Source organism: Cibotium barometz, chromosome 34 (genome assembly GCF_041138505.1).
Source record: "Cibotium barometz isolate CiBa-2024 chromosome 34, ASM4113850v1, whole genome shotgun sequence".
In the NCBI taxonomy this organism is placed as follows: domain Eukaryota; kingdom Viridiplantae; phylum Streptophyta; class Polypodiopsida; order Cyatheales; family Cibotiaceae; genus Cibotium; species Cibotium barometz.
In genome coordinates, this window is record NC_141079.1 from 1517959 (window position 1) to 1531777 (window position 13819).

Sequence of the window (13819 nt, forward strand, 5' to 3'; positions counted from 1 at the left end):
GTCTACGTCTAGATGATGGGGTACAATTGTACAGCTCATCTTTTTAGCCAACTAAGGAGAAATAGCAACCTCAGAGCTGCCCATATCAAAGGGAACAATGAACTATTGTCCCTTTGTTGTGCCATAAGCACAAATGAGGGCTTTCTTTTGCTCAGCAACCTCACCCTCCTGCTTATCGTCAAATACCACTGTGGGTACGGCATTTAAGGTGGGTAAGAATTGGATTGCATTGGTGGCCGATGCAAGAGGTGTAGCTGTAGATGTGGCGATGGCTACTGTGGAGGCAGAGGCTTTGGCGGCTTGTGCAGCCTGCCACTTGGTACCAGGGTTAGTTCCGTACGTCGTACGACTGAAACTGTACGTACCTGCTGTACGGTACGGTACCGTACGGATTCGTACGATACCGTACGATTTTTTTTTGCGGTGGTGTTGTTGTTGTTGTTGTTGCGTGGAGCAATTTCAGTCTTCTAGAGAGCCATTCTAGAGAGCCATTCATCGCCCTTTGCAGCCTATAGGGAGCTGTTTGTCAGGAGCGTGTGCACTTGCCATTGCCATATTAGGCAAGCGATCATATTGCCTGATGAGGAGGAGGAGGCAATCTTCATGGAGCTCTATAGTGAGCTTGTGGCAGCAGATACTCGCAGCACCAGGAGTCAGCATGGACGGGGCCGAGCAGTTGGAGTTCATAGGCCTCCGCCTTCGGTATCGGCAAAGGGTGGCCTTCGTACATATGTGAGACGGGGATCCTCGAGCTCCAATCCCCGCCTTCATGATGATATTCCATTGCCCCCTCATGATGATACCCCACTGCCTAGAGAGCCCTTGTTTGATGATGATGGCAACCTACTTAGCGAGAATGATCCCCATAGTGTCTCGTCCACCTTCGAAGAGTCCTCTTCAGAGAACTCTCTTGATGGACACTCTAGTAGTGATCATGTTGATGATCATGCAGATGTTGGTGATGATGTAGACTTTTGATATGTTATAGCTCTCTAGGCATTGGGCATCTATCTCCTTCTAGCCCATCGATGATGTATTGTAGTATGTAGTATCATGTATGTACGCATGTTGGCGGTCGCCCATGCCATGAGTTTTTGGCCTATCCTTTTGTAGCAATTTTGTACTCTAATGGCATGATGACATTATGTTCATGGTTCTACTATTTTGTAACTTCTTGTCTACAATTTTTAAGTTTAGGAAGTATTTTTTTTTAAAAAGCGTACTAATATCGTACCGTACCTCAAAAAATTTTAAGGTACCAATTAGTACCGTATTTTATCGTACCGTACCGTATCGTACCTTTCGTACTAACTAACCATGCTTGGTACAGTCCTTCTTACAATGCCCCACGGTGTGGCAAAAGAAACATATGTTCTCCCCCTTCTACCGTGTTTGCTCTTCTGGTTGGAGATATCCACCAGTGATGCCCTCCTTGGTCTATTCCTCGGGTGTTTTCTTAGGCGCAAAATTTTTATCCTTTTTGCCTCCTGAAGTGCTCTCAGATTCTTTCTTAGTGTCTTTGCTATTTTGAGCTCCCTTCCCTCCCCCAAGATGATGACTATTGGGTTGTTGATGACTACTATCAGGGTTTGGAGCTAGTCTGGGGTTGCTTGGGCTTACCTCCATTCAGGATCATTTCCTAATTCTAAGCAAGAGTGAGAGCCCCGTCATAAGACTGTGGCTCAAAATTACCTACAGTAAACCTAATGTTAATCCAGACCTCTAATGAATTGTTTCAATTTATCGTCCTCAGATATACCTAACTGTTGTGCTAACGTGATTACTTTATTAGAGTATGTCAACACAGGTGACCCATTTTGGGAGAGCTTGTAAAACTCATCCTCAAGGTTGGTCATGTACTATGGAGGTAGAAACCGTTTCTTTAGGTCGGACACAAAGGTGTCCCATACATACTGTGGAGCCCTTGTGAACGGGTCTACATGTAGACTCGACCAATGTTGCCACCAAGTGTCCGCTTCGCCGGCGGAAAGGTGAGGTGCCGCCAGGTGGACTCGATCTTGTAGATTGGAAAGCTTAGCCAATGGAAAATATGCTACAAACTGATGAATGAATTGCATTACTGCAGCATGATCACACTTACCATCATACTTACTAAACTTTGGTTGAGCTCGTATGACAGTGGTGGTTGGGGTGTGGGAGAAACTCGCTCCTTGGTTCGCCAATGTAGGGAGAGGAGACAACACATTCGCCTGCATAGCGGCTATTTACTGTTGGTTTTGGAGTTGCATAGTCTCACGTTCAAGCCTTTCTCGAGTAGCTTGGTATGCCCGTCTTTGGTCTTCTTCAGCCATCCTCGGCCCTTCATTCATCCTCAGGTCGAGCTTCTTTGGCCCGTCGTGCTTCCACCGTTTTGACGTCTTCTTTGTGCCATTGCTGCTCCATGAGATGGAATAATTTTCCTAATTCTAAGAGCTCTTTTGGCTTTTCTGCTTCTTCTTTGGCTTTCTCAGCCTCTTCTTTAGCTTTTTTTTCTTTGGCCACTTCTTCTTTGGCCTCGACTTGTGGCCTTAGAAACCTATTTTTCTCCAAGAGCAATTGGATGAAGTCTTCATTTCTTTGCGGAAGCGTTTTTGTAGTGGTGTTGTCTTCCCTGTAGATCTCTTCTTCAATATCTTCTTTGTAGCTTGCTGACAATGTCTCTCCTAACATTGTGGAGGCCTTGGTGGTTTTTCCTGACCACAGTTTTACCATCCATAGAATGCTCTCACTCTAGGGTAGCCAAGTTGGGTTACAACCTGCAGCTCTGATACCAATGTAGCATGCAATAGGTTGATCATCATAACGTGCAACAAAGCCTTCCTTATACCCGTGAGTTTGTGCAATTCCACTTTGACAGAGAAGAGAAGAGAGAGAAAGAAGATAGTCACAGTATTGGGTCCCAATTTACCCACTGAAGGGCTCCCCTTGCAAGCAGGAGTATTTGCTTCTGTTTCTTTGGAGAACTTTTACAATGAATATGAATGACAACTGAGGACTGCCAAACGCAATGACGAAGTAGACCGAACACAGGCTGATCAAGATGCTGTCCAAGCTCCTTTGAAATGCTCTTCAATGACACTACGCAATCCCAAAACTAAGGGATGCAAATATGCTGGCTGAATGCTAAAGAGGCTCTTCGTGGAAGCCTTGGGAATGCTGCTGAAAGTATGGTGGTTGTAGGCACACTGGAACTGCTGTAAGACTGATTTGATTGCTGGATACTGAATGCTGCGACTACTTTTATATGGTCCAGGCTGCTGGTTGGTTCATCCCAGAGGCTATCGGCCTGTTCTTATGGACAAAATATGCTGTTTTAACAGCATTAAATGCTGCGATTGACTGCCTTTCTTGTCCCTAGGCCTGGCCGACTCTCTGGCATCTGGCTGACCTGATACTGGTGCTCTTATGGCTTCCATTGCTGGCCGACTGTAGGTACCTGGTAGGGGCAGGTGTAGGGAGCCGACTAGCTGCCTATGCCCCTCCAAGGCCTTGATGTTGCCCTTATGGGCTGCCATGCTTATGGGCTGGCCTTTGGCTGTCCTATAGAGCAACTAATGCATCTATATGCTTGCTAATGCATGACTTAGACTATGGCTGACTTCTACATGATTTATCTTTGATATACTTGGGGGCGGAGGTGAGGGGGATTTTCATGTGTTGCTTGCTGCAAGGGCAGCAGCTCTTCAAGCAGAGAAAGAGTATTGTGTGGCAGCAAAGTTTGAAGGGCAATTCAATGAAGCTTCTAGAAGGGTTGCATTACTTGAAGCCCAGATTGCAGCCAAGGCAAACAGGATAAATGACTTGAATTGCGGATAATATCCCTGCAAGATAACCTCCTTGCTTCCCACTTTGCTGCTGCTAAATCAGAGAAAGAGGGTAGAGCAAATATGGAAAGTATGCTGGAGAGTGCTAATTCACAGAGGAGTGCCTTGGAAGAGCAGTTAGTCTATGAAAGCATCATTGTCTGAGATGGCAAAATAACGCCAACAGAGCTGACAGGCCAAAAGAGCATTGCATCTCTACAGACGCAATTGTCCTGTTTGATGGAGGAGAAATCTTCCCTTGAGAAGAAGGCAGAATCTATGAAACCCAGGTCTATGGAGAAGGCAGAAGCTGTGGCAAATGGTGAAGGAGACAAAAACATGGGAACAAAACCCAGAGAGCAAAAGTATTCCTAGATGAGAAAGCAAAGCTGGTGAGACTAGCTTTACCAGTGGTCCTAATATCTGCTACCAGCTCCATAGTATTTGCAGGCTTACAGTCTTGCATGCGAGGATTTTTTTTATTTAAAAAAAAAATTCACTCACTCTTGCTATCTATCTTAAGATTGGTGAATGCATGCAGATGCCTGTTTTGATCTAGTCTACTTTCAAGCGCAAAAGATCCTCTCTTTTTTTTCTTTTTTCTTTTTTCTTGGGTGGAGGGGGGGGGAGGGGGGGGGGGGTCTTTCTAGAAGTTGCAATAGGATTAACATTGGCAGTAGCTATCCTCTCATCAACACCTCTCGTAATTATATCCAAACTTCCAAATTCCAACCCAAATAAACACTCCCTCGCTTAATTTGCTCCCCTTCTCCTCCCGTCTTCTTGGAGGCGGTTTCTTTTCCTTCTCCTCACCGAGGACGGCGAGCGCTCTAGTGGTGGGCATCCTATAGCCACCAAGGGTGCCCACACTAGGCAGACCATCTCTATGTGGCATCACACCGCCACACCGTAACAGCGTCACTGTAACACTGTAACACCTCCCCAATGGGTCAACCCCAAAGGAACCATCCAAAAGCAGAGGTGCATGCACCGGCATCGAATGCACCTCACCAACACTCCAACGGGCATCTCCCAAAGATAGGAGATTCTACCAAAGGCCGCCACTTCAAGGGCATCTACCAAGCATAGAAGATGCCACTGACTCCACCGACTCCACCACGCCTTGCAGGCATGCTTAAATGGTACTTGAAGGACATCCTCCATGCTTCATTCTTCATACCACTTTCTAGCCTTAGCCTAGGTGTGCTGCAGTCACTTGTCATCGACTTGAGCTCTATGTCATTGTCATGTGCATAAAATGTCATGGACATTCTCAGATGCTGGTCTAGAAGAGGCAGCCAGAAAAAGAGTATAAGAACCAAATAGAACCAGGATTATGGAGCACAGAGTGCGGATCGGCTAGTGTGGACTTGGAGAAGGCAAGGATGATGTCGGTTGCATGAAGGGGTACTGTCGGCTGCCTCCAAGAGACGTCGACTGTACCAGAGACCAAGGCGGCTGAAGGACCATCATGACATGGCAAGGCGGCTGCAGGCGCAGTATTTTATGAATTATGTAGCCAGTCGACTAGCCGACTGCTGGTCGGCCAGCACTTCAATATTCCCAAGGGCCTATAAAAGGCACTCAAGGCTCATCATTGTAGTCATTCAACTCTTTAGGAGTTGGGTCCTAGTTAGGGACTGTTTTGGTGATGTTCACCTTTTCAAGAAGGCAGCCAAGGGCTGTAGATTGTAGGTACCTTTTTGTACCATCAGAAATATACTGAATTTCCAGCATCTCTCTCTCTCTCTCTAGATCACCTCATCAGCTCCAGATCCAGGACATGCTCCACCACATGCTCCACCGCCATCGAGCTACCTTTCCACGTGACATAGCTGAGGGAGACCTCTCGGCCATACTCGTCAACCCCATATTATCGCCGGTTTATTAAGCTCTTCGCCGAGATTGCTTCACCTTTGCATGATTTAACAAAGAAGAAAGCTACTTTTCACTGGGGTGACAAGCAAAGAAATGCCTTTCTTAAGTTAAAGGAAGAAATCATGACTGGACTGGTGTTGGATCATTCCAGATTTGCGTAAACCCTTCTCAGTGGAATGTGATGCATGTGGGAGTTGTATTGGTGCAGTGTTGAACCAAGAAGGCCATGCAGTGGCATATGAGAGCTGTTGGTTGCAACATGCCGAACTCCACTTGCAGGTTTACGAGAAAGACATTTTGGAGAGTGGTAAACCATCTACTCAGAGCTAATGTTGCTCCCATGTTTTTATGTTCTTAGTTTTCCATGACGAGTTTCCATGGACAGTTTTGTATCACCCCAGTGAGATAGCTACATTTATGTTTTCATTCTGTTTTATTTTCCATTCCATGATGAGATATGCCATGGACATTATTGTACCACTTTGGTCTCATAGGCCCATTGGGTCTTTAGTAGACGCTTAATATATCTTTCTTTCTTTCTACTCTCTCTTCATGTCTGCGTTTTGCATCAACATGTTTCCAGTAGTGTTTAGGGCTGAAAGAAGACTCCCAGAGCTTCTGCGTGTTACATTGGTATCAGAGCATCAAGCTCAGCAAAGCTAAACACTGATTCAGCCCCATATGATGGTGTACAGGACCAAGGTATAGTAAAGTGCACGGATACGAAGAAGCCCAAGGCAAGGAACACAAAATCGGGAAGAGCTCCCAGGAGGTTTGTTGGTGATGTTCCACAGAGCCGGAGGGGATGGCAGTCCTACAAGCCAGTAGGTTCTCAGGCAATGGTCCCAAGGGAGGTTTATCCTCCAAGGGGTGAACCTCCAAGGGGTGATGTGAGAGTGCCAGACTCATTTCTCAAGAATGAAGACCAAGACAGTGTTCAAAGTCAGGGCAAGAATGGAATGGGGACTTGATGGAACAAATGCAAAGATCTTATTCAGAGACAGAGTGGTTTTGGAGACCGGGCCAGGGTTTCAGTGAAAAGGGTTGCCAGAGTTGGATGGATGACAGAGGGACTCCGGGAAAAGAGTGGGATGATGACAGTCATCCAAGAACAGGTTGGAATCCCGTCATCAAGTTTAGCAGAGGGGGATGTCATGTGCATAGAATGCCATGGACATTCTCAAATGCTAGTCTAGAAGAGGTAGCCAGAAAAAGAGTATAAGAAACAAATAGAACCAAGATTATGGAGCACAGAGTGCAAATTGGCTAGAGTGGACTTGGAGAAGGCCAGGATGCTGTCGGCTGCATGAAGGGGTACTGTCGGCTGCCTCCAGGAGACATCGACTGCACCAGAGACCACAGCGGCTGAAGGAGCATCATGACATGGCAAGGCGGCTGCAGGCGCAGTATTTTATGAATTATGTAGCCAGTCGGCTGGCCGACTACTGGTCGGCCAGCAATTCAATATTCCCAAGGGCCTATAAAAGGCACTCAAGGCTCATCATTGTAGTCATTCAACTCTTTAGGAGTTGGGGACTGTTTTGGTGATGTTCACCTTTTCAAGAAGGCAGCCAAGGGCTGTAGATTGTAGGTACCTTTTTGTACCATCAGAAATATACTGAATTTCCAGCATTTCTCTCTCTCTCTACTCTCTCTTCATGTCTGCGTTTTGCATCAACATGTTTCCAGTAGTGTTTAGGGCTGAAAGAAGACTCCCAGAGCTTCTGCGTGTTACAGTCATCCTCTTCACTGTGACCTCTGCTGAGTGTGCACGATGCAGTGAAGGACATGTAACAGTGTTCTTGGAGTAGTGCAAGTGTTCTTGTTCCTCTTGCAGTCTTGTTCTCTTGCAATCTTGTCACTTGTGTTGTGTTCCACGCCATAGTGTCTGCTGGTACATGTGTTGTGTGTCGCATTGTGAGCATCGAGGACTCCGGACATACTATCCAAAGAAGAGCCACCACTTGGTGTGCTGGGCAACCAACCCTGCTACAGAGATGCATTGTGGGTGCATTCCCAGTTGGCACCTTCTTAGCTAAGAGAAACATTGTGCTTGCCTCTTGTAAGAGAGGTTCTCATCGCCAAGAGAGAGTTATTCGTTTGGTATGGGGATGCCTCTCTTCTCGTGCTCTCTTGGACAGGCTGTTAGGGTGCTGCTTGAGATTGCAATTTCCCAACTACAACTTCGCAAAATTCTTCTAGATGTTCAGCCGCCTTTTTGCCAAATTATACAATTTTCCTTTCTTGGACCAGACACTTAGACACTGGGCTTTGTGGACGATCTACCATGCACGAAATCAGCTAATTTTCTGTCATGAGGAGATCATATGCTTTCCTTTTTTTAGGAGGTCTCTTTACCTTTCACTCCCTGATTCTTTTGACCTCAGAGATCTTTCCTCTCAAGAGCTGGAAGTGTTTTTCCACTATTTCTGATATTTGAGTAGCAGTTATCCCACCTTGGGACAGCTATGAATATACCATAAAATCCATAATGACCCAGTGGTTTCACCAAAAAAAGGTGTGTATATACATACATACATGTGTGTGTGTGTGTGTGTGTGTGTGTGTGTGTGTGTAGAGAGAGAGAGAGAGAGAGAGAGAGAGGGGAACAAACCTTTCCTCGTAGGACTAGGGCTTCCTCAGTTCCTATTTCTTCGAGCCTTTTGTCGATCAAAGTATCAACCCTACTGACAAAGAATGACGCAACACTGGCTATCCTTGACAGATCCAAATTCACTGAAGCTTCCAATCCTTCTAGATAAGCTTCCATGACAGCCTCATACCTTGGCAATGAGAAGATAAGCTGGACAACATGGAAACATGATTTAATAACATGAATAATGATGGATTAACCAAGCCTTAACTGATGTAACTTATCCATCAATTAAAGCAGGCTAAAAACATCAAAACCTACTTACAGTAACGTTGACATTAATTCCCAATGATATAACTGTTTTGATGGCAGGAACACATTCTGCTGTTGCTGGGATTTTGATGTGAGCATTTGGCTGGTTCACCACCCTATGCAACCACTTTGCTGCTTCAACTGTCTCTTCTGTCTCATGTGCAAGCCTCGGTGAGACTTCCACTGACACATAACCATCTTCACCCTTGCTCTCTTCGTAAATGCCATGGAAAAGTTTACAAGCATCCTGTATATCCTTCACAACTAAGCCCCAGTATGCTTCTTCTACCCCTTTATTTTCTCCAATTAGTTGCCTGCAAGATGCAAGAGGAAAGATAAACATGCATGATCACATAAAGCGTCATGAGGACCAAGTATTGGCTATGTTGGGATCTGTGTGCTTGCCTTTGGAACGCAACTAACCCTACGACCTGCCATTGGAATCTGTTTTCACTTTACAGTTTTTCCATTTTAAAAAACGTTTTGGGGGTATCCGTTTTCATTCTGTTGGGATGTTTCAACAAATACAGATTAATTTGACATATGATTCAGGTCCTTCATATGTAAAACGCATACAGAAATAAACTGAAACCTACCTGAATTGGTCATCATAAGCATCTGACGAAGATATGGCTTTCTGGAAAATCTGTAAAATCATATCACAAACATCACAGGATCAAAACCAACACCTTCAAGAAAAAAACTAGAGGAGGGAGAAAAGAGTGGTTGTTTGCTTCTTTTTTTTTGTGTGTGTGGAAGGGAACCGGGGGGGTGGGGGGTGGCGGCAAGGGGGGGGGAGGGAGGGATAGTATTTGAAAAAGTTTCAACAAACCATCCAAATCAAATTTTAACATGGGTACAGAATACATACCGTAGGATTGCTTGTGACACCTCGGACTCCACTTTCAATCAAGGGCTTCAGATCGGTAACAGGCCGCCGAAGGTTATCATACCAAGGGCTTTGTTTCTGCTCATCATACAACTCATGTAGCAGTGTTCTTTTAGAAACTTTTGCTTCTTTCTCGAGAATAGCACATTGCACCCTGAGCAATATCACATGCATCAGCTGTTGAAGTTACGTTCACATTATCCTAGTCTTCCATCACAACAGCTAGTGCCCCTTCTACACTTTTTTTTTTAGAATTGCAGTGTTTCTTCTACAGGTTTTAATAAGAGAAAAGCTTATAATTATGGCATTAACTAATTTGTCTTGTTTAACTCAAAATTGCAAAGATGTTCAAGCATAGTGACTAATGCATGTATGTCCAGTATAAACGTATGTACTTATGTATGTATGGATAGGTGGATGTTTGTATGTATTTATGCATGTGTATATTTCCATGTAAGTATGGATGAAAGGTGGGTGGATATGAATGGAAGGACGGATAGACGTAGTTATGTATGTATGTATTTATGTATTACATGCACATGTATGGTGAAAGTCAACAACTATGCTAGGAAGGGGGTGGAAAGTTTACCGTACCTTAGGTTTTTGAATCTACTGTCTTCGCTTTGAGTGCTCGGTAGTGAAAACTTTCCGTCACTAGAACCCTTAAGTCGAACAGGTCCTCCCTTGAGAAAAGGCACAGATTTACGAAAGACATCAGATTGTTGAGCTCCCCATCTGTCTGTGCAGAAGGCACTACTTCTGAAGCATGCCATTGTTAATCAAAATAACTGCAATAAGAGAAAAAGGAAAAATCTATCAGATTAAAGGGAGGGTCAGATGGCAAACAAGTACACCGTCATTAGCCAACAACTTGATGTATGTATGTATGTATGTATGTATGCATGCATCCAGGTCATTAATGGATACCAGGCAGACATGGTACAGGTCATCCTATGGGTTAAAATTACAATATATCTACTATGCCAGTGAGATGTGGCTTTACATCATTTGACCATAAGAGCGTAATTACATAGAATGCAAGCTGAAAATGGGAATTTTCCTAATTTAATTTGAAATTTCACAACAACGTTTATTTGCCCCCAAAAAAATGACTTAATCACGTTTGAACTTTTTTTCTCCTAGAATATTGTTTATTCCGAGGAAACTGATTTTTATGATGATTTAATCATGAGTAAAATTACAGGCCAAGCAAGCGGTGTTCTCTACTGTTTTGTGTTAATTTCTTTTAATAAATCAAATCAAGAAGATATTTCCCCTAAATCATTCTTTCAGACCTTTTTTTTAATTAAAATAATATCAGAAAAGAGAAGAATATTCTTTGTTTTCTTTCTCCAGCTGTGCAATTTTTTGGGGCTAATTTTTTTCCCTCGTCTGATATAGGAAATGGGTTTTCAAAAAAAAATCATTCAAACAAAAAATTCGCAGAGCATACTTGATCAGAGGCTATTTCGTTACTAGAAAGAGAAGACGAAAAACTATTGAAAAAAAAAACACTTGATTAGAAAACGCTTAACCAACCTAACAGCGCAATTAGTAGGAGCTGGCTGGCTCTTCTTTGTTTCGATTTCTCAGCGGCTGTACCAGATCGTTTTTAGTTTAAATATAGGGAGTTTTATACAGCATCGATTAAGATGTTAATTTTATCTTTTGGGTTTTGGGGCCCGCGGACTCCGCCGGTCACCATTTAGAACCGATATATGTGATTTATTTTGTAGCTTTGGCCAAACTTTGTAAAAGGCCTAAGTAAATAGTTGATATTGGTAAATAGCTTTGGCCAAACTTTAATATTAAACACTGGTGGGTGGGACCCGTGTTACGCCGTATATAATTCCCAGCTTGATATTTTTCAAATTCTACTCTTCTTTGAACCTCCAAATTACATCCCGAACCTCAAATTCTTGTCGTGAGCTAGCTTCATGAAACTCTTCCTTTATATAATATATATAGAGAAGACTTATATCTAGATTCCCAATCATGCCTATTGTCACTTTTCACACTCAAGTATGGTATAAAATAGTACAATCATCGTCTCTAACCATCCACGAGCATAGTTGTGCAATGGATAGGGCTTTTGAATATCCCAACTAGGGCCTAAGCTCGACCCACTTGTGAGATGTTGCAAAAATATGGTGGTAGAGGTAGGACCTTCATAGGGCCAGCATAAATTGTGACAAAGGAAGCACGTAAGAGAACCCTAATCTCCAATAATCTCCTGATGACTTTCTCAGAGAGTGTGTTTTCCTCTTTCTTAAGAAGGCTAAACAAGGCTTCAATAAGCCTTGGACTAAGATTCCTTAAAGTTTTTTTGTAATATTATGAAGAGACACATTACTCACACCACCCCATCTTGCGGAGAAAGGGGAAGGGGGAGATTCGAACTGGCCCCATCCTTGGCTAGAGTCTTTGGCACTAGCCAAGATGGTAGACACCCCACATTAGGATATCTTTTGGGTCTTGTAAGAATTCCTAATTTTTAGAGATTAAGACTAATTTTGAGCATTCTTAAGGAGACAAGGGCAATAAAGAGGCCTACTTGGAGCCTATAATTTTAGGGTCTAAAGTAGTCATTTTCTTTCTCTTGTACCAACACTTTCCACATCACCAAGCTCGTAACTAAGGGAGGCCCAAAATAGTGATTTTTTTTTCATTTTTGTAAGTTTTTTGGCTTTAAAACTTATCTCATACCCACATATATATCAAAAATTCAATTTTCAACCTCCATTTCCCCCTAAAACCTCCTCTATCCCCTTAAATGTGACATCTTTTTCTCCCTCATTTATTGCCTCCAGTTCCCCACCAAATCACCCTCATTAAATGCCTCCAGATTATCCTATCACTTTCCATATCATCATTCTTACAACTAGGTGGGGGCCAAAAATAGTTTTTAAAAAAATCATCTTTTTTTAATTGTCATGCTTTAAAACTTAACCCAAACCCATATACATATATAAAATTCATTTTTTCAAACTCAATGTCCACCTAAAACCATCTCTACCACCTACCTTTTTCCCTCCAAATCAGCCTTTCCTCTCTCTCTCTCTCTCTCTCTCTCTCTCTCTCTCTCCCCTCTCCCTCTCCCTCTCTCTCTCTCTTTCTCTTGATGGGATCTCCTTCATTGTGATACCTGATGTGCGGGGTTTCACGATTTCCAGTAGGCCCATTGGCATAGCAACCGATCATGCATACCTGAGTTTCACATTAGTAGGTAGATCCTCGAGAGATGGGCCAGTCACTCATCTACCTAGGTACCCGAGATATCAGTTTACACGTAAGACAGTTGGGGTTTACCGAGATGTAGTATATCTGATGGCTTGTTTGCTTTAGACCCGCATAGCCCTCTGGACGAGATCACGAGAGGATTGGCAGGTGTACTACATGCATCCGCCTCATATGCGTTTCCTTGCACTATGATCCCTTCCACCCACCCCCGCAGACTGCCCCACAAAACAGTTGGTATGATGATGAGTGTCGTGAGACACGAGCACAACTACAGCGTGAGATTGCCATTGGGTCTCACACGCATAGATAGGCCAGGATGATCTTTCAGCGCCTTGTGCGGAGGAAGTAATGAGCCTATCTGGCTAAGCTAGAGGAGGAGATCTACCAACTCTTCTTGGGGAAGGACAGCTAGAGCGCATGGAAGATGTTTCAGGAGAGACAGCGTGGTACTCCGATTACTGCACCTGAGGCATACTTATGCTAGAGAGCTATATGATGCACCAGGATAGCCCCCCACCCCCCCCTCCACTAGGAGCTAGACCGGCTAGCAACACCTTTTTTATTATGCGGATGGTGCTATATGCGATAGACAGGTTACAGAATGGAAAGGCACAGGATCATGATGGGCTAGTTGGAGAACACTTCTCATATGCACGAGACACTTTGGCTCCGCTCATCGTACATGTGTTTAATCGTGCCATTTGTGAGGGTTTCCTGACAAGCTCGATCGAGCATATCATTGTATGACTCTTTAAGAGTGGGGACCCCATGGTACCAAGTAACTACAGGACAGTCATGATTGGTCATTACTTGGCCAAACTATATGGCTCTATATTGGAGTCGGAGCTGAGCTGATGGGCAGAGAGGCATGGTCATCGAGCACATGGACAGGGTGGCTTCAGGAGAGGATTTACTACCTTGGATCACATACTAACACTTCGGGCACTTATTGAAGAGGGCAGGTCACAGAAGAGAAGGATATATTGCTGCTTTGTGGACTTCGATACCATACCACGTGCCAGGCTTATGCACAGATTGCAGGTACCCGAGGATATACAGTGGGGGATATATGCTTTGTATGAGTCTGACAGGCAGAGTCCGAGC

The 13819-nt window shown here is 43.9% G+C and overlaps 1 protein-coding gene across 1 annotated transcript in view; it reads right to left on the bottom strand.

The window, feature by feature from the left end:
* The window catches only part of LOC147618598 (uncharacterized), a 62162-nt gene extending 51034 nt beyond the window's left edge, over positions 1-11128 (bottom strand). Inside the window, exons 1-6 of the mRNA XM_086773622.1 lie at positions 11015-11128; positions 10070-10263; positions 9458-9629; positions 9183-9232; positions 8600-8900; positions 8296-8484 (exon numbers count right to left, since the gene is read on the bottom strand). Coding sequence (XP_086629748.1) covers positions 8296-8484; positions 8600-8900; positions 9183-9232; positions 9458-9629; positions 10070-10248 — 891 coding nt within the window. The 5' untranslated portion in view covers positions 10249-10263; positions 11015-11128. The remainder of the gene's footprint in view (positions 1-8295; positions 8485-8599; positions 8901-9182; positions 9233-9457; positions 9630-10069; positions 10264-11014) is intronic.
* Between the last annotated feature and the right edge of the window lie 2691 nt (positions 11129-13819).